This window comes from Podarcis liolepis, assembly GCF_965112155.1.
Source record: "Podarcis liolepis genome assembly, chromosome: 5".
Classification (NCBI taxonomy): domain Eukaryota; kingdom Metazoa; phylum Chordata; class Lepidosauria; order Squamata; family Lacertidae; genus Podarcis; species Podarcis liolepis.
This window is the reverse complement of record NC_139556.1, coordinates 39,772,064-39,793,879: the sequence shown is the minus strand read 5'-3', so window position 1 is coordinate 39,793,879 and position 21,816 is coordinate 39,772,064. Positions and strand designations below refer to the sequence as shown.

Below are 21,816 nucleotides of genomic sequence, written 5' to 3'. Positions count from 1 at the left end.
CTCATTTATGGGTAACAGATGTTACAGAATACCGTAGGTCATAGGATCAATATGAATGTTCCAAACAATTTAATTGGAAAGTGTCAATTAACATCACCTTTGCTGAGCTATTTTAGACACTCCATGGAGCTTGGACAGAAAGACCGAGTTTTTCTTTAAATAGCAAGCCAATGTGTCCTTATCATATTGCTTTTTAGAAATACCACTATTCAATAAACTAAAGCTCAAACCACCCTTGGACACCCTGCAGTGTTAGAAACTGAGATATGAAAGCTAGGAGCCAAATAGCACCTTAAATTTAGGTTATGGGCGCAACAATGGAATGTCCAGGTGCACTTTTTTATAACAAGAATACAAAGCTGAAAATGAACTACAGCTAAAATACTATGTTCATTTTTCACATGGTCTAGGCCTTCCCCTGCCCACCCCCCTTATATTCTTAAGAGGGTCTCTTCTCCAGTCTTCAGAGAGGAGCTAGAATTGGGGAGGGAGAAAAGGGTCCTCCTTTCCTTCCACTCTGCGGTTTTAATCTGAAATCTCAGGGTGCAGTATTGTGTCCAGAGCTCAAAAACTGCTTGTGCTAATGAAATTCCCTGTCGCAAAATACACTGAGAACAATGGAAGTTTCGAACACTGACAGACACCCTGTCCAATTTCCTATGACTAGTACCATTCAGCTGCTTTTAAACCAATTTCTAAGGAAGCCTGACACTCTAGAGATTGCTAAAGAACTTTAAAATTTCATACACATGTCTAGTGAGAGATTACCAGGACAGTGAGAGAAATAAAAGGAAGTGGTGAGCAAAAAGGAGAGAAAATTCAAGCTTTTTTTTTAAAAAAAAGGAAGTAACATTGCTGATTTTAGGAGCTGCAATTATTACCATCCCAAACAAAAACTGCTAATGAGGCACTTTAAACAATGCAGTCTATCACATAAGTTTTTCAGATAGAGAAAAAAACATGAAATGTTGCTATTCATCACATTATTTCAATCCATGCTGATGCCATGACAAGTATTTAGAAGTAAGTAGTTGTATGCAGAAGAAAAATGTATTCTTTTTTTCTGCCAGATAATATACTGATTGTTTTTTTAAAGGGCACAATCCTATGGACACTGGGAGGGATCTGAGCCCATAAAAATTTCCAGATCTTCCTCTCTGCAGGCGAAGAGAGACTACCCTGTTACAATCAATGAAATCACTGATGCTGTTACTTTTCTGCCTTTGGTTCTCTGGCAGCAGGAGTATGTATTTCAAGGGAGTGTCGGGGAAGCAAAGTGTGCTATACTTGATGTCAGGGGACTGCCATCGCAACAGGGGAGGGGGGGCAGGAGAATACAGAGAGCCTCTGACGCTGCTGAGGAGCAGCGAGGGAAGCCACACCTCCAGTGGAGCAGAGCGGGAAGTGAATAGCCAGGCGAGGGGAGGGCTCGAAGATGCGACTGAGAGCCCAAGAGCCTCACCTAGCCCGGCTGGCCAGGAAACAGACATGCCGTTTCCGTCGCCCAGCTTGCGCAGAAGGGTGAAACGTAAGGAGGGGAGGCGGAGATTTGGGGTGTCTAAGTTCTTATGTTTGGGGAAGAAACCAGAAGGGGCCACTCCCGGAATCTGCAAGTGACTAAGGTGGACATGAACTTTGGGGTTCTGCACTGTAAATAGTTTGCACCAATAAAACTTGTAAAAGACAGGTTGGAGTCCTGCCTGGTTACTCGTGAGCAACCACTTCCGACCTGACATTTGTCATCAGGGCATCTTAAGCATATGCGGCACCGGGGTGCAAAGATCCGCCCGGCGCCCCTAGGTTGTCCAAAGTTGTTGACTTTTTTTAGGGAGAGAACCGCCAAAGTTGTTGACCTTTTTTAAAGAAATAGCTGTTTGCCTTTAGAACGGTTGTGGGGCATATGAAGGTGGGTGCGGGTTCCATGCTTGGGGGGGGGACAAAATGTCGGGTGGCACAGTCGCAGCGCTGTACACCCGCTGCCTCCCCCCCCGAATGGCGGCTAATTGTTTTGGCCGGACGTGTAGCACGCGTAGTGTGGGCGCTGCGTGACGCATCCCGTTGCGTGTGCCAAGCTGAGGGTTCCTTTGCTGGCTTTTCTGTTGTTGGCGCACGCTCCCAGTACCACCCAACGTGGGGTGCCAGCACAGAACAATGGGGAATGCAAGTTGCAGCGGAAGAAAAATCTCCAGATGGGATCCGCGCACTCCTACTCATCAGGTTTTGTTGCTGCCGTCGGCAGATCCCGCCCGGAGATGTTTCCTCTGCTGCTGCTTGCATTCCCTATCGTTCCGCACTGCTACCCCACCTTGGGCAGTGCTGGGAGCGTGGGCCGACAGCGGAAAAGCCAGCAAAGGAACCTGCAGCTCAGTGCATGCAACAGGATGTGTCATGCAGTGCCCACATTATACGGTGCTCTGGGCACAGTGCCGAAACAGTTAGCCGCCATGCAGCTGGGGCAAGAGCCGACAGCCAAGCAGAGCAGAGCCCGTTGGAGCACCGCAAGCGGCTCGGTGACAGTTTGGGGCTGAGCGTTGGAGTCCGGGAAAGAGCCACCCGCAGCAGAAGACCCCGTGGTGCTCCGACAGGCTCTGCTCTGCTCTGCTGTCAGAAGCTCTTCCCTGGACTCCAACGCTTGACCCCGGACTCTCGGGCTGGTGCCGTGCACCCCTAGTGCCAACGGTTAAGACGGCCCTACCTGTCATGTTGCTGGAGTGAGGGAAAACCAATGGGAAGCAAAGTTTTTAAAAGACGAAAGATATAGGGGGAAGGAAAATGCAGATTACACACACACACACACACACACACACACACACACACACACACACACTTATTTTGCTCCGCTGGCACAGGCTTTGCTCCTCCCTACCCAACCGTAGAATTGCTCTTCCTGATTCTTCAGTGGAGATCAAAATAGCTGCTTAGTCTCATGCAAAGTAATGAGTGATACAGGTGTTCCACTGGGCTTGCATTATTATTTTCTTTGAACAACCTTTCTGACATTCTTGCAAACTGTTCTTTGTTTTAAAAATTGTCATGCAGCACAGATGAGGAAAGGAGAACAGACGAAATAAAAGGAGGAAGTGGGAATGGAGAAGTGATCAAAACTAATTTCATAGCACTCTGGACCCTGACCATTATCCTGAAGCAAAGCAACTGAAACATGACCAGACCTCTGATATAACTGATTTTTCTGTAGCTTTGGTTGTAAACTTACAAGAGTCCAAATCATAAACAGCGTAATCCTAAGAATGCCTTTTTGGAAGTAAGTTCTGTTGAATTCACTGGGGATTACTACCAAGTAAGTGTACCTAGGAATGCAGCCTTAGTCAATGGTAGTGTGCTTTTTACCCCCTCACTGACAGCTACTCTACAGGAAATCATTCACATTCCACAGAAGTGTCCTGCATTTTGATTCACTATTTTCTAAACACCAAACTATTTCTAGAAGTCAGCTGAATGATTTCCCAGAAACCCTGGAAGTCTCAATGAGTCTGGATTGAAAGAGAATAAGTTACATAAGAACAATTTCTCTGCCTCCAAAAGCAACGACTTTTGAGTTCGTTGTCATTGTGATAAACCACTTTCTAGCTATACAAAGCATAAGATACATGCATAACTCTTTTAAGCCATGCATTCAGAAAATGTAATACTCCTGTTTAAAGAAAATATTAGAACAAAAGGAACAATATGCAAGTTAAAACATAAAACTTATTTATTATTTGCTGTTCTTAACTACAAAAAAGGCATTTCACATTTATGGTGCAGAAAAAAAAGTTACTACTACTACTTTTATTTTTTTTACCAATGACAGTATATAGCCACATGTGTTGTGCCAGAGATTTAAAAATCCAATTAACAAAATCCATCACAATGATAAATACATCCAACTTCAATATCTGAAATATTAACTTCTACGACTAAAGCACTTCTGCATGTAAGTTAATTTCATAGCGTCTGTATTCAGTTTCACCTTTTAATTTTAGAATATCTTACTATATATAGATTTACTAGATTTAGGGTTCAAGTGCAAGGTAACACTAAATGGCTTGTTTATTCACAGAGAAATGAGACCATAGTATGAATAACATATTGAGGTTAAAGCTTCAAACAAAGCTATTAAAAATGGATGATGGGGAAATGGTTCAGAGTAAGATTCAAGTAAAATCTTCTGGCTTTCTCACAAGTGAAGATGCACTTTACCAATTGCTTTTATTCAGATTTTTTTTTAAAAAAAAGAACAAAATGAACATTTACAACAGCATAACCATCGCTTTTAACAACCTAGCAGCTGAAAGCAAGTTGCACGTCTCAATGGTATGCATCCAATACATAGTTGTTTAACAGTCAGATTTGCCTTAGTGTTGTATGGAAAGTAACACAGCAACACTGGGTCAAAAGTTGAAACACTGACTGGCAGTAGAGATTAAAAACATGAATTTCATTCTCTCCATTTCTGAAGTTCTATGCAAAGGTAAGAGACACCTTGCTTGAACACAATAATGGATTATCTTCCTTTCAGGAATTACAGACAAAGGATTGTAACCAACACTGTCTGAACACAAGTGGGACATCCACTTCCACAACAGAACTTCACTTTCCTCTCCTCCCCCTACAATCCCATGCTTACCCCCAAAATTTGCTACCAGTCACTCTGATGTCACAATGACATCAGGTGACGGACACATCTCAAAGTGCAGTGCTGAAGAACCTGACAATCAACTAGTTGTTGAGGGCTTTGGAACCTCTGGCCCACAGGCCAGATTTGCCCCACCATATCTTCCCATTTGGGCTGCAGAGTCATTTCAGCAATGATCCGCCTTACCAGGGCAGCTGGGCATGGGCTGGTCAAAACAGCCTTGTGGGCCAAAAGGGAAGCCCTGGTGGGCCAAATCAGACCCACAAGCAGATACTCACTACACCAGGACAGAGGAACAATTTTAGTCAACGCTGCAGCCACTAAGTCATGAAGCACTGAATGAACATGGGTATTTGTGCCAAGAGCTTGCATGTGTGAATGGGACATCACAGGCAACAGCGAATAAAACCCATAGAGCAAGGGGTGCTGGACACCAATTCCCATCAACCCCAGCCAGCACGGCCAAAAGTAAGAGACAATGGGAGTTGGGAGTCCAGTGAAATCTGAAAGGGCATGTAGTTTAAAGCCTACATGTAAAAAACTTGCCACCATTTAGCACAGAGAGAGAGAGAGAGTGAGAGAGTTAATAGTTGCTTTTCTGTGTAAGAATGAACCGTAACACAAAATGTCTGAGATGAAATACTGTAAATAACAAAGTCATATTTTTGGCTTCCTTCCAGACTGGGATCAAGAAGTTGTCAAGGGCTCTAGGTTCCATGAGAGCCAACTCATAGCTCATCAGTATCATCCACCAAACCCATATGAGAAATCTTGCATTTCTTGTGTGTCCTCTAACTGCTGCTGCAAGGTTAAGCTCACAATTAAACTGCAGTTAAATTTACTGGTTAGCCATTTTATCTTGCACTGCACTGCTGTTTTATTGTTTTGGTAGTTTTGTAATATTTGTAGCAATACCAGCCAGCCAGTGAAGTGTGAGTTACAAGTTTCATAAACAAGCAGACTACTTGAGTTCTGCAACTTGTTCAGCTGCAAATTATGAATATTTAGGAGTACCAAACACACACCACAGATATTTACTTCTGCCTAATAACAACCAGCGTACACATCTACAAAATTCCAGACAAAGTTCTTAACAGTCCAATCCCATCCAAAAATCCACTTTGTTCAATGGGATTTGATTCAAGATGACTATAAATGTACCTAGTCTCTAAACCAATACTGTTCTGCAGCACAAAAAGTATAGATTTTGGATTATGTTTCTAGGTTGCATAAAGACTATGAGTGTCACACTCAGAAGGGGCAACATATTTGATTACAATGGATCCAAGTATAACTAACGTTGAATAGCATCCTCTCTTCTAGCAACTAGCTAAGATGCATGTTGTTTCAGGAAATATATTTATTTCAGAATAGGAAAACTAATTTAAAGCCATTCTTTTCTTGCAGATTTAAATTACTTTGATTTAATATATTCTACCAATAGATCTCTTCAATGGACTACATTCACACAAGCAACTACCAAGCAACAACTGTGCAATTATTTGTACATTTATGCAAGAACTACCCTATCTATTTAAACTTAAATTGAAGCCATAATTTGAACCCCTGCCACATCATTTTATGACTCATCTAATCCAAATTAGTTGTTCCCCACCTCCACAGATACAGAAAGTTTATTATTCTTATGCATGCAGACTAAAATATTTTTTGGGTTCTGAGTAAACTATTCAACTGCAAGTGACTGCCACAAAGCACTAGCAACTTCTGTTTACATTTCCATCCATTTGTTAAGGCAAACATATACTCAAAACTATTCTTGAAAAGTTTCAGCTGCAGTTTCTTTTAACTGTTTTAGGGAGTGCTTTTTTCTGGAGGTACACAAACCCCTAATCATTTTGTGAATCTAAGTTTGGCCTTATTCAGGGACAGTATTTCAACATGAGTAGGAAAATGAGAATACCCCTAAACATTTTCTTTTAGAAAAAAGCACAGGTTTTAGGTACTGTGGGAACTCTTCAGAGCAGGGTAAAAATGATTGTCTTGCTATATAATGTTTTTGTAAGGAAAAAAGTGGCCATGCTGCAAGTCACACGGCAACAGCAGGCAGATTCAGCCAGCAAAGCAGGCAGGCTGAGGGTGTGAGTGGGATGACCAGCACAGCGAGCAGGCAGGTAGCCCAGGAAGACCTTTCCATGCTCCTTGTGTCACCACCCGGCACCCAACCTTTCCTTTGCACCCACAACAGGGGTCTGAATGTGCAAGCAGCCCAGCTGAGCAAGCAGGCAGGTCTTCCCATGCTCCCCACCCTTGCTGCTGCTGCCACCACCACCCACAATTCGCTGAAACCTCCCCACTCCACATCCCCAGATAACTTGCTCCAATCTCAAGATCCCACTGCTACCTGCAGAGAAAAGGGGAGAGAAGAAGAGAACTCTCCTCTTCACCCCGGGCAACCGCACACTTCATTCTGTCGGTGTCACAGAGCATGGGGAGAAGACTTTCTCCTCTTCATTCCCCTCTCCTCTGCAAGGGGCAGAACAGCAGGATCTTGAGACTGGGGTGATCTGTGAAAGGGTGGGGAGGAGAGAGTTTCCAGCAGACTGTGGGGAAGAGGAGAGTTTGGGGCAAACCATGGGAGAGGAAGATTGGGGAATGGGGTGGCAGGTGGGGAGCTGAAGTAGCTGGGAGGGGTCTGGGAGGGCTGAAGGACCTGTGAGGGACAGTGGGGTTGGCAGGGTAGGCAAGCAACACTAGCAGGAGTGGAAGTCCCTAGTAAATAAATTAACATTAAGCAGGACTACCTTACAGAAGTCTGCTCTATGAAATTCCAAGGACAAAATGGGAAAGGATTTGCATATCATTTTACAGATGCTCACCTGCTGAATTATCTTGGAGTCTTTCTGTACGTTTTCTTTCGGTGGGACTTTTCCAAACAACTTCCAGCCAGGAGCACTGTGGACAGCAGGTTTGAGTTCCTTTGTCCTTTTAGCAAAGAAGTTCCTGTTAAAAAACGCACAAAGAAGTTTAAAACTGAAGGTGTGTTTCCTGGAGTTGATATCAATTTCTTAAACCTAAATATCAAGATTAACAATTAATCACAGCAACTTTCTACAGAGTGGCACACAGGTGGCACTGTGGGTTAAACCACAGAGCCTAGGACTTGCCAATCAGAAGGTCGGCAGTTCGAATCCCCACGATGGGGTGAGCTCCCGTTGTTTGGTCCCTGCTCCTGCGAACCTAGCAGTTCAAAAGCATGTCAAAGTGCAAGTAGATAAATAGGTACCGCTCCGGATGGAAGGTAAACGAAGTTTCTGTGCGCTGCTCTGGTTCACCAGAAGCGGCTTAGTCATGCTGGCCACATGACCCGGAAGCTGTACACTGGCTCCCTCGGCCAATAAAGCGAGATGAGCGCCGCAACCCCAGAGTCGGCCACGACTGGACCTAACGGTCAGGGGTCCCTTTACCTTTTACTTTCTACAGATTGTTTTTCGGGGTGGGGGGGTAAGGAGAGGGAAGGAGACTGTTATGTCAAAACTTATGAAATTAATATTTTTTAAACTTTCCCTTGGTCAGGCCTAGTTAACAGCACAACACTTAGGAGGAGGTAGGTGACTGGGGGCTCCAGGTAAGCTGTGGAGAAGGAGTCAGGACACGACAAAAGAGCATCACATCAACTATCCTGCTCTGCAGCTGCAGCCCAAGTCACACCAATGCCACCACGTCAGAGGAGAGAGATGGGTGGGTGGCCCAGGCAAGCCATGGAAGAACAAGTCTAAGGGGAGAAGAGTATGGTGTGCTGTAAGGAAAAGGAGTTGGCAAGAAAACTGACCTAAGTCCCATCTCCTAGCCAAGTAATATTGAAGTAAGCAGTTACTCTTACTTTTTGGTCCATGTTTGCAAAATAAAAGAAAGAATGGCCTCCCTGTTAAAGATTTCTGATTTATAGCATCTTGCTGAAGGGAGGCCCTTTATCATTAGAGTGAAGCCTATTATCATTAAACATAAATAGTGATATTTCAGTGTATTTTTCTTTTTGCTTCAAGGTATACATTCTAGCAGAGAAAGGGCTAGGAAGACATGCACAAGTCAAAAACATGTACCAGTCTGCCTAACCATCTTTAAATAAGAAATACCGTATTTTTGGGACTAGATTCTGAAATTTGATTGTGGTTTCTGTAAGATTTAAATGTGTGGGCATGGCAGCAAAAATAATCCATGCACAGTCTGGGGGGTGGACAGGTTCCAGGGAGAAACAGTAATCTAATGTTTGGCAAGTATTTAGCACTTGTATCGACATGAAATTGAGCTTGTGTAATCAATGTTATATGGTTATGTATCTTTAGTTGGCTACCTAGTTCTGCAAGGAAGCATTTATGCCTGATGAGCAATTTCTCATTCTGTGTGAGCAGCAACAGCCTTCCCCCAGAATGTCTAGGAGTGCTTTTTTATAGCAAGAATACAAAGCTGAAAATGAATGAACTGCAGCTAAAATATTATGTTGATTTTTCACATGGTCTAGTCCTTCCCCTAATATTCTTAAGAGGGTCTCTTCTCCAGTCTTCTGAGAGGAGCTAGAATTGGGGAGGCAGGAAAGGGTCCTCCTTTCCTTCCACTGCAGTTTTAATCTGAAATCTTAGGCACAGTATTGAGCCCAGAGCTCAGAAACTGCTCATGCTAATGAAATTCCCTGTCGCAAAATGCGCCAAGAACAATGGGAGTTTCAAATACTGCTTGCTAGTTATTCACAAGGCTGATGTACAAGTACTAATTTTATGAACTATATTTCCTTTCCAACTGAGAACACAGGGCTGTTCTTCTTGCTTCCTTTTTGTTGGCAAAAATTAGGTAACACATACGGAATAGTAGCATTAGCCTTCCTTCCATAATTTTCTATTGGAAAGTGAAAATACACATTCCAGTTCTGTGGGAGGAGGACGAATGTTGTAATGCAAAGAAGCAACCACAGCAGAGAAGCCTGCCAAGCAAGTCCATGAGAGGACTATCCCTCACTGCAAAAACCCCTAGACAGTGATGGGAAATCTGTCACCTACGCAGAATACAAACGATAAACCTTGGTGAATCCATCCAATCTCAGCCTAGCTGTACAGTCCATATATTTTGCTCAGGGCTGGAAGAGCTAAAGTTGATGCAACAAATGCTGTTCTGCTGTCATTTACATTTTATATTTGAATTGTCTCCAATGATTAAGTAGCTTTGATTTAACTATTTTAGTGTTTAATAGTAATTTAACTGGCATTTATACTAGGTAGAAAGAGGTGAACCAAGAAAGCATGGTTTTTTTCACCATCTATGAAAATGTAGGCACACCGTTGCCATTTCTGTAACATCAAAATACTGTCATGGCGTTTAAGAAACTTTCAACTAAAAGTATCCTGCTCTAGCAGACACAGTGTATAACATTTTTAAATTTTATAAAAAGAATTGCCACTGCATTGGCACATTAGTCCCCCACTTAGCAAGCAAACCCCTCCCCCCCAATATTTCAGGTCCAAATAATGCATTTTGTAGCACCTGTAACAGGGTATCGTCACCTATCAAAGTCAACCTGGCCACATAAACAGCAACCAGTTGTGGCATCTCTGCACAGTCTTGGGTGTCAACAGGCCGCTCCCTTTATTTCTCTTGTCACTGGCAGCAGATACGAAGCCAGGGAAGGCGCATGAGTGTGTCTTAGAACATGGGAGGAAAGTGGAAAGGTGAAGAAAGTATGCATAAGCAGCCATTATGGTGCTATATTGCTCTTTCTATGTAGACCAGTACTCCCAGCAGTACCTAAGCTGCCAATCCAGGCACTGGAAAATGGACAGAAATCTTGACAGCACAACGGCAACATGAGGCTTATTTTTCCAGCTCACTCGTCACCATCTGCCCTGCCCCAAAGCTTCTAAGCCCCACAACACATATTACTTTGTCACTATGCAGATGAGGCAACATGTTAAACCCTGGAGAACACTTTGCAGGGAGAAAACCTATGGTTTGGTAGGAAAGAATGACATGTCATGGAGGGGTGAATGAATTGTATCCTGTTTTAACTGTATGAAATATTTAATGCTGCTCCTATTGTAAACTTCTTGCATTCTGGTTTTGTACTGCGTAAGCCATCTTGAGGGGACTATGTTAAAAAAACCAACTCACTATTTTATAAATGAACAATCAAAATGTACAGGTTGACAATTTCTGCCACATTTAGGTGTTAGTCCCCAGCACCATGGAACTGCTTACATGTTTGTCGTTAAGAAATCAGTAGAGCAAGTCACATCTAAATCTAAGCTGAGTTTTGGTTCCAAAGGTACAAGTATTATGTCACACACACACACACACACACACACACACACACACACACACGGACAGACAGAACAAAGTCACCTTTTACACATAATGAAGCTATTTGAACTTTGTTTCACGAAGCTGAAGTAGTTCAGAGTGTTTTATTCTTGCTGTTAACAAAGCTTCTGCTCCATCTAATCCAAGGTTATGGTCCAGAATTAACCTCCCACTCACTTGCCCCGGCAAGCACCTGCAAAGGAACCGTAGAAACCGGGCACTTAAAATGTGCATTGACCTAGGTTAGAATAAATGAGTGAAGCTGAATCTGCAGCCGTGGTTGTGGTTCTCTGTTATAACATTAACTAGCAGGATCAGGTGTGCAGAACCTTTGGCCCTCCAGAGGTTGCAGAACTGCAACTCCTATCATCCCTGACTATTGACCATGGTTGCTAGGGCTGATGGGAACCATAGTTGAGCAACATCTGGAGGGCCACAGATACCCCACACCTGTAATGAATCGAAGTCAAGAAGAGGAATAAGCAATGTTATATTCTCTGCTTCCAGGTCATGACCTGTGTTTAACAAAACACAGAACTAAATTGCCTGAATGTGCAGTTTAAATGTTAGTTTTTCCTAGTTCCCTGGCCTAGCTCTCAGGAAGGTGGTAAGGCTATGTCTGAATGAACAGTCTGAGTGTGTGTGTGTGTGTGTGTGTGTGTGTGAGAGAGAGAGAGAGAGAGAGAGAGAGAGAGAGAGAGACATGGCAGTATGCTTTCCCATGTAATATGTTTGTCCCACAAAGAAATGAAGTATGGGGGTGGGGGAGAGACTGTAGCCTAGCCCTCTCCAACATGCTGACTTTCTATGTAGAGAGGACGACATCATACAGTTGTGGCATGCGGGGCAGGAGGAGAATATCTCCAAAGACCACAGCAGTTGGGTATCTTCCGGGCAGCTATTGAAGCAGAAGGAGAACCTTCAGGGGAAAAGGAAGAAGATGTAGGGAGTTGAGTCTGCTTTATCGGCTGAATTTCCTTCTCCCTTTGGCACTGATACTCTTTGGACTTGCCAATTAACTTGAAAAGCCCTGGTCTCTCTGCTCCTGCACCTTTAACAACCATAAATTATATTGGGGGGGGGCGGAAGCAGGGGTAACATTAATAGGGGGTCATGCTGATTCCTGTGCCCTATTGTCACCCAATGAGTGGGTTGTTAGATGTAGAAAAGAAAAAGCAGCTGCCAGCAAGGGTTGGCAACCCTAATTTCACTTAACAGCCTTACAATAGGAATGTTGCAGGTCCATTTGTACCCTCTTAAATGGTGTGTTATTTCTTATTGATGAGGTTATTTCTTCCTCTCTTACTTACTAAGGGCATTTGTACCACGCTCTTCAGTCAGGAAGACTCCTAGAGTGGCTTGCATATACAGTCTGTTTAAATAAGACAGACCCTGCCTGCACTGCGGGCTGACAACCTAAAAGACATGACATACAAGGGAAAGAGGAAAAAAGCAAACTCAGCTGCCAATTCTTAAAATTTAATAGTTCTTATAACCAGATGGAAACAGTTCAGGGGCCTTTCAAAAGAGCTGATAGAATGAGTCCTGCTGCTCATCTCACTGAGTTTTCTCATTTTCAAGTCTGCCCAATAAGAGAATTGTCAACACAGCCTTCTCAAAACATAATAAAATGCAATTAACAAAAAAGGGCCACCTGCTTAACAGATGCATTTAGGCAATATGGGTATGCTATCCTGTGGTTAGTTTCAGCCTCATCACTACCTTGGAATTGGACAGCTGTCATTGTCAGAATAGTGGCTCTTACTCCCAGGTTTATCTGTTCACTGAAAGAGACACATGGAGTCTGTCCAACTTAAGCTACCATTCCACATTACAAGTATCCAACTGGTAACAAATTATTTTATTTCTTTATTTTTAAAAAGATGTATGAACTGCTATTTCACATGAAGAAACAGCAAAGCGGTTTGCAATAAAATATACATAAAACCAGGTTTTTTTCTATAAAAAAATGTTTAGGGGTATTCTCATTTTGACTCAAGAAAATCACCATTTTATAGTTCAAATCAGGAAAAATAAACAGAGTAAATGGACAAAAGTACAAAGATTCACAAAATGTTTAGGGGTATGCGTACCCCTGTGTCCCCCCAGAAAAAAAGGACTGCATAAAACCATAGAGTAAAAACCATCACTGGTATTTTACTTTCTATTGTCTAACTCTAAAGGGAAACTTACACTGGTGCTTGTTACATTACTTCTTTAGCACATCAGGAAGAAGCCTAAAAAGTAGAAACACAGCAGAGAATTCTGTCCCTGCATTCAAACACTATCACCAAGAATTACTTACAGAGACATTCTGTCAAAGTAAAAAGTGACGAAGAGGTCTTAAGTATGCCCCTAATGCACCTCTAAAGTAATTAAGGTAGAAGCCCTGCCTTTACCAAAGCACATCATAAGGATGCATGGCTGGTTCTTCAGATGCAGTTAAGCTTTATATCACATTAATAGGCCATCACTGCATCAAAAAACAAAATTTTCATACATAACGAACCCATTTTGCTAACTTTTCCATGCTACCCTGAAAAAGAAAGTGGATTCATGTCCTTAGATATCTGCAATTGTAAGTGTGGTATCCAACAGTGTTAAGCAATTTTTAGGAGTTTATTCTCCCCACACTGAAACCTGCCACTTCATCCCCTGTACAGTGGTACCTTGGGTTACGGACGCTTCAGGTTACAAACTCCGCTAACCCAGGAATAGTACCTCGGGTTAAGAACTTTGCTTCAGAATGAGAACAGAAATAGCGTGGAGGCAGCGGGAAGCCCCATTAGCCAAAGTGGTACCTCAGGTTAAGAACAGTTTCAAGTTAAGAACGGACCTCCAGAACTACTTAAGTTCTTAACCCAAGGTACCACTGTATCTGCTGCAGCAGGGGCATGGGGAGGGGGGAGGGAGAGATGGACAAATTGTGGAAGAAGAGTAAATGAGAGGTAGGTGAGCATCACAGGGACAATAAATAGTATATGACATCTTCAGACACTCCCATTGTTGTACTACAGTCACCAGCTACAGTCCTATGCATTGTTTCTACTTAACTGTGCACAGAACTAAAGACACAAATAACTTGCAGTTCTAGAGAAACAACTCTCACCAACATGTAACAGAGGTGTAGGGAACTTAGATCCAACAGATACCCGTCCCCTAACTCCCATCAACCTCAGTCAGCATGGCCAATGCCAGGATAAAGGAAGTTGTGGTTAAGCAACATCTGGGGGCCACAGGTGCCCCACACATCCTTTAAAAGTTACACAGAAAATCAAAGTTAGTTTTAAACTAACTAAAGTTTGCAGAGTTGGGGGGGGGGGAACGACCCAGGGTGGGGAAAACATTCATAGCTCCTACTATTCACCCCTACACATAAACTGAATTTCTGGCAGGCCAGGGCATTGTCCAGTTGAAATAAAGATGAAAAGAATACTGAGACAGTAATTCAGCCTCCACATATAGGAAAGAGAAACATTTATACCAGGAGAAAGTTTCATCTATGAGCAATATGAATTTAAATTTCAAAACACTTCATTTCGTCTTTGCTACCAGAACTACACAAACAATGGCAATGTTAGTGTACAATGGCAGGGGACCACCAAGAAAATAAATTGTGGCTTTTAGCCTCTATTTGTGTCATTCTAATTTGTTTTAATTGGAACAGAATTAGATTCCCGAAGAACCACAACTACAAGCTAGAGCACAGTGAAACATGCCTCTGCACATTATACTACTTCAACATTCAAGTTTAACAACTTCTCAAGTAGGTTATGTGGAGTACTATCCTCATACAAGCCTGTAATTGAATGTGGAAAACAATTTCTCACCCATTCCATTTAAAGCAGGTAAGACTATTTAGAACACATTTCTGTGTATTTCCCTGTTGTCTTAGAGCACTAATAGATATGTTTTTAAAAAGTGAACAATGGGAAATGAAATATTTTGCATGTTGTACTCAGAAGTTCTACCATGTTCAACAGGGTTTGTTCCCTAGTAGGTGTGTTTAGGATTGAAATCATAGTTACAGATTTCACAGTAATACAGGAAAGCTATAATAGCTAGTATAAGAAAAACATATTTTATATATTATGATATCTTTGTTTGAAACAGTCTTCATAAGATGTCCAAGAAAGCATACTGTAGCTTTTAACACTTATATTTAACAATTTCTGCTTTTCTTTACTCACTGATCTTTTTTGTTCATAAGCTCAAAATCCCAATGTGCAGCCATGTGTGATTAATACTGAATGTTCAAATAAAAGTATTGAAAAGAAGAAGCTTGATGTCAAATCAGAAAAGTGTAAGCCAATTTAAAAAGTAAAAACACTTGCCCCAATTAGTGCTCACATGGCAGGATACTTTAAGTGCCCCAACAATGATTTTCAGATTTTTAGATATTCAAAATACAATACTTAACCCTCTAGAAATCAAAATACAATGTCATTACTGAGACACAGTTGCCCCAAGCTTCTGAGCAAGATTCAATGGCTTTTAAAAATGTCAAACACTGAAATATAACTTATTTCATTGAGTCCTAATTTTAACATCCTAATTGTTATGAGTCTCTGTACCAGGAATCCCAGTGCTTAATTAGTAATAGGGTTGTGGCACAAAGCTTGTGTCCTCGGAACCTGAGACCCCTAAAGTTGCTGTAATGCAATTGCTAGGAAGAATGCTTGAGAGACACTCACCAGTCAATCTCCAGTGACAGAGAATTATTATCCACTACTAATACAACGCATGGGTCAGAGATAACCAGCTTCCAATACAGATTCCAGAATTCAGACTCAGCAGAGACAGTATTTGGTAGGTTTGCTCCTCTATTTTCAGCTGTAAAACTGACCTAACCAAATGAATTAACCTAGATATATTGTATCTTCTTTAAAAGCCAGATCACCACTTACATTTACAAAATTCAGCAAGTATCAACATAGCTCCACCCATGCACAAGAGGGAGGTATCAAGGGGCTCAGAAAAACCACACGGTTTGCAGAAGTACAAAACCTTAAAAGAAAAAACGTGAGGAGGGAACCTCACAAACGGCTCAATAAGGACTAAGCACACTCAATGGCCACAAAATGCTCCTTTGACTATTGAGAGGATAGAAAACGGAGGACAAGACAGAATAGAGTGGCTAGAATAATGAAAAGGAGTATTCCACACTACAATTATTTTGTTGCATGTCTCACTTACACAGAAGCACTATCAGTGAATCGCTTAACAAGCTATAACTCAAGCAAATGTATTCCTATTCTACATCATGTTAGTTGTAAGCTTCTGAACTACCACGTCTCCTCTGAGTTGACCAAAAAGCTCCAAAAGGAATGTGGTTGGTTGTAGGAAGAACAGTGATGCGAGTTTTCCCTGAACATTTTGAATTGAAAGATGCTTCCTATACAAATTAGGGTAATTTGGATACAGTAATTTGCATCAGAGAATTACCCTAGCTGCCAAGCTTGCCTAATATTTATCTGTAGCTATGTCAGTTTCATTCTGTCAGTTTCACAAGCATCAAATCATAAATTTGCTCCATTTTTATGGACTTTTTTTAAAAAAACCAAGCCCACAGCATTTATATTGTACAAACCCTGGCTACAGCTCAAGGTTAGACATGGAGTGCAAGTCTTGGTTCAGGTGACGTGTTAAGCCAAACTTTACTTAGCTTGGTGTAGCGCAAAACTGGGGAAGAGCAAAGTGAGTATACACCCCTCGTTGGGCATCTGGGCGATCTCAGTAAGCCATAGTTTAGTTTACTGTGACATCTAAACCAAGTCAGCATGTGTCACAACCATAAAAAGATAGCCATAAGAAAATGCAAAGAGCGTTCCAAGTTATTCCCGGAGATTCAATGGAAGATAGCATCTCTTCCTGTTCTACGAACAAAGCTTGAAACTACTTGTCATCATCACCTATATTTATAAAAAGCGTTTTTTAAAGTGATGTTTTCCTATTGGAACTAGCCAGACCATGAAAAAATTGTTGAATACAAAAGGAGGAATGAGAACAGCCAACATTTGCGATGGCTTTAGAATCTTAAAGACCCAATATTTACACAGACTTTTGGTATCTAAGTAATTTCCCAATAAATTATCATCATAACTTCACTTATACTCAGGAAATGCAATCAGAAAACATCAATGAAGGATACTGAAGGAAGTACTAAAAAGCAGATCAGAACAGAGTTTAGGGATAGCAACAGTACAATCCTACAAACACCTGTTAGGAGATAATGGCATCTAGGGAAATGTGCACTAGCACCTTCTTCTACCACATGAAGTTGTATTATGAAATGGTAAGCAGTTCAGGCAGAGAGGAAAAGTCAAACCAGTAATTAATACTAGAGTAGCTGTTCAAACACATTTGAGGTGTGGTGAGAGCCAAGCCAGAGAGAAACTAGAAAAACTCACCAGTAAATAACAGAATGACATTAATGGTTACACAACACAAGACCTACACACTATGATGCAGCGTCAGTGTGCAACACTTTCACCAATCCTATCAGGGCAATGACATAACAGTTTGTAATCTATGTTATATTCAATTGGGCTTGTCCATTCTAGCACCTCCCAGCCCTTTCAGTCATGCTAAGCTTGAGGGAACTAATTTGCACCCCGTCAGATGCCTCACAAGTGTAACACAGAGTCCACAGTATGTGGAAAAGAATAAGGTATCCCTAACATTATTTCACATAGCACTAAATGCTAAAATCAGCATCGAGTATCTGCCATAAACAATCAGTACTAAGACATAGTTTCAATATCCAGGAAGCAAATGATGCTTTTTGAAAACTGGCAGATGAGAGAACTAAAACCCCTTCGGAGAAATGAATAATTTAAAATGGTATATTACTTGCATTCCACTATAACAATCCCAATACCCATCAAGTCTTCCATCATTGTGACCAGAGAAACCAGCTATATATAAAAATGTGTTGATTCTTCAAGTCCAGGCTACAACATAGCCACAAAACCTTACTTCATTCTTGGCTAACAGTTGTTCAACTTGGAACATCTCATTTCTGCTTGCAGAAAAGAAAAGAAAAAAGAAAAAAAGAATCAAAGCTGGCTTATGAAGGGAACATTATCTTCTCCATTATTGTAAAAATAATAAAGTTAAGTTTTGAAATTCACATGCAGCAAAGATTATTAAGGGAAAATAATCAATTGCTATACAACGAAATATGCACAAGGCAGGAAGTTATTAGAATGCCATTAGCATTTTAACTAGACAAAATAAGCATTGCTCCCAGTGGCTACTCAACTGTTCTTGGATAGTCACTCCAGAAAAATGCAAAGGCACTAGACAAGCCCAATCAACTATGTGCTAGTTATTTGGGCAAAAGATTTCTGCATTGCAGGGGGCTGGACTAGATGACCCTTGTGATCCCTCCCAGCTCTTGTGATTCTATGAGTCTGTTTATCAAGGTATGTCCTTTAAAGATGCCACAAAGAGCAGTGTACATTTGGGCAAGTACATGATACATTCCTCTTTTGTGACACCTGAGAACAATATTTTACTAAAGAGCAATATATAAATGTTTGTACAGTATCACTATGCTGAATTGTTTCCCTTTCTCTTCTAACTAGACAATTATTTAATCAAACATAGGAGAAAAGATGCAACAAGAGGCAGCTTTAGTATTCAATATGATATGCGTAGTAAAGCAAACAACTTGAGACTCCACAATTTAGCAGGACATCTTGCACAGAACGCTATCACAATTTCTTGTTGACAGTTCAGAAAATAGATTAGTGAAGCTGAAAAGCATAAAATGCTACTGCATGCTTAGTCAAATAGATTCAACTGAGTAGAGACAAAAGCATCATAGAAAACGTCATCCTTCATGTATAAGCATTAAATAAGATACAAAAAAAAAAAAGGTTTTTTATTACTGCATCTTTACATTCATACCTCACCTTTCCTCCAAAGAGTTCAAGGTGGCATAAACAGTTGTCCCATTTCTCCATTTTATCCTCAACAAGCATGCAGGGTAGGTTAGGCTGAGATGTAGTGACTGGCCCAAGGTCACCCAGTGAGCAGAGGTCACTAGGTGAACAGGGATTTGAACCTGGGTCTCCCCCTTCCTCGGCTAACACTCTAACCACTATGCCAGACTGACCACACTTTGGATTTAGGCTACCCATGAGCTCAGTAAGACAAGGGCAAATTCTCTCTGAAGGTTCTTTACACACACCCCTCATCTTTAAAATCTTCTCATCAAAAACAGGTCCTTCACAAAGGGTGCTTAAGCATACCTTGGCCACTGCTACTTTCCTCTTCCAAAAGAGTTATCACAACCGTTTTAACTTTTAAAAAGGAGTTCTTGTTGCAGTTCAGCTTCATAAGACTTAACGATACACCAAGCTACAATTATACTAGCCAGGGGAAGGGGGTGGGCAAAAGAGCACACCTGGGAGAGCACACTGCAGGAAATGGATCTGAAGGGATACAGAGTCAAGACACCTTGACCGTAATGGCCACAACTCTCAAGCAAGAGGTTTAAGGTTTAAAATGACAGCTCCGGCACCGTTTCAAAGCATGCTTCCAGAGCGGGTGGGGAGGGGGATTCCGGCTGGTTTTCTCTCCTATTAAGTTACAAGGTTACGCTCTCCTCCCGCATGCGGCAGCCCCTTTTCCCCGCAGGAGTCCCGGGGAGCGGCCGCGTGAGTCACTCACCTCGTGAAGAATTCCGCGAAGCTGGAGCTGGCGAGGCCTCCCAGCCGCTTCGCCCGGTCCCCTTGCTCGGAGCCACCGGCGACGGCGGCGGCAGCTGCATTGGCGCCGGAGGCGAGGGCGGGCGGCGGAGGAGGCTGCTGCGGCTGCAAATGCTCCGGGGCGCTGCGTCGGCGGCTCACCTCGAAGGTGTTGCGGGAGTTGAGGTTGATGTCCATGAAAGCCAGCGAGGGCAGGCACGGGAGAGCCCTCGCCGACGGGGAGGCCAGGCTCTCCGCCTCCTCGGAAGCCGGAGAAGGGCTCCCTGAAGCGGACGACGACGACGAAGAGGGCGAGGGAGACATGGCCGGGGCGGCGGCGGCGAGGCCGCAGCTCTTCAGCGACAGAGGCGGCGGCGGCTCCTCCTCGAGAGCAACCGCGCTCTGGGCCACCGGCAGGAAGAAGGCGCAGCCGCCGTTGTGGAGCGTCGTGCTTTGCGCAGCCGGCGGCTCCGAGGGGCTCGACGTGCCCCCCTGAGGCGGCGCAGGCGGCGGCGACAGGAGGAAGCCGGCGTCCCCGTTGGTCATCCTCCCTGCGCCGCAGGCGTCCCCGTTGGGCGGCCTCTTGCCGGCCAGGTAGCAGCGCAGCCGGGCCCCGGGGCCCTCTCGGCTGCCGTCCGCTTCCGCGTCGTCGTCGTCGCCGCTGCCGCCCTTCGCCTCCTCCTCCGGCGACGCCGCCTCCTCCTTCTCCCGGCCCGAGGGAAGCAAGGATGCGCCGCCCTGAGCTCCGGCATCCTCCGGCCCAACCATTTGCCGACGCAGAACCCCCGGGGAGCCAGCGGCGCGGCTGGGAGCGGGGAAGGGGAGCGGGGAAGGGCAGGGGGAGGAGGAGGAGGCGGCCCGGCCCCTCACGGTGGCGCACAGGGACCGACGGGGCGGGGCGCCGGCTGTTGCTGTTGCTGCTGCGCTCCTCGGCTCCACCAGCCGGTCCCGCTCAACGCAGCCGACTACGGTGATGGTGGCGGCAGGAGCGGCCTAAGGGGGCCCGGCTCGCGCAGGCGCACGGGGACCTCTCGGCGGTCATCGCCGCCGACCATAGAGACGACGTTGCTGGCGCGGAAGTGGCGCCTTGTAAACATCCGGCCCTCTGACGCCCATGGCTGGCTGATGGAAGGCTCGCAGGTTTACCGTATACCATCTAAGGCTCCCGCCTATAACAAAGGGCGGTACGGTATTGTTACATATCCCTCTTGGTAACCAGCCCGTTGGGGCAGCTCAGCCAGCCTTGCCCTGTTTCCCGTATTCCACTCGCAGTGCGCGTGTGCAGCCGGGAAGGGACACCCGTCATTTTTTTTCCAGTATCCCGGGTGACAGGCAGTGTCAGCTGCTTCTTAGTCTCCCTCTGCAGAGTTCATTATCCAGCCACCGGAGCCCATTGATTTCGGCGTCAGGTATCACGTGCTACGGTATGGCGCTGGATCCAGACTCAGGTTGGCTGAGCTTAAGCTGCCCTCGTAACCCTGCTTAACTCAAGAGGACTTGCTTCTGAGTACAAGCACGGGTAGTTCCCACCCGTGGAGTTTAAGAAATTACTGACTTGCTCCACTAATTTCCCGTGTAGCCTCACCTCAACTAAAAGTGCAAACCAATGCTTGGAAGTACTGCGTGTTCGTAGAACACTGTAAATGATTGCAGGCTTCATCTGCATCCAGCCGAAGGCACGTGTTCAAGCGTCTCCTGCTAACATCAAAAGAACTTTGTCTATGTAGGCAGTGAGGTGGTAAAATGCCCTGTACCAGAACTCAAGTTGGGGGTTACAATTTCTGGATGCCCCCAGCCACCCTGTGTAATGAAATCCCCTGCAGTTAGAAACAAAAACTCTTATCGTAAGGATAAATAAAGGTTCTAGCATAACCCTCTCCCTGCCTGTCTGGTTTTCTGCTTACATACAGGGAATGTTTTGTTTTACACTAGAAGGAATCAAAACATGATCCCTCTTACCTTCATTCTGAATTGCTTTATCCATTCTGTCACATTGGGACAGTGAACTGAGCCCATTTGACCCAATGGGAATTTTAAAGAAGAAGAAGAGGAGGAGGAGGAGTTTGGATTTGATATCCCGCCTTTCACTCCCTTTAAGGAGTCTCAAAGCGGCTAACATTCTCCTTTCCCTTCCTCCCCCACAACAAACACTCTGTGAGGTGAGTGGGGCTGAGAGAC

General features: G+C 43.7%; 1 protein-coding gene across 2 annotated transcripts in view; it reads right to left on the bottom strand.

Annotated features, from left to right (window-relative positions):
* The window catches only part of TBC1D12 (TBC1 domain family member 12), a 45,031-nt gene extending 23,778 nt beyond the window's left edge, over positions 1-21,253 (bottom strand). Inside the window, exons 1-2 of one of the 2 annotated variants that reach the window (XM_083503068.1) lie at positions 19,622-21,253; positions 7,474-7,597 (exon numbers count right to left, since the gene is read on the bottom strand). In XM_083503068.1, coding sequence (XP_083359194.1) covers positions 7,474-7,597; positions 19,622-20,406 — 909 coding nt within the window. In that variant the 5' untranslated portion in view covers positions 20,407-21,253. The remainder of the gene's footprint in view (positions 1-7,473; positions 7,598-19,621) is intronic. The other variant, XM_083503067.1, reaches the window with a different exon arrangement.
* Positions 21,254-21,816: the final 563 nt, after the last annotated feature.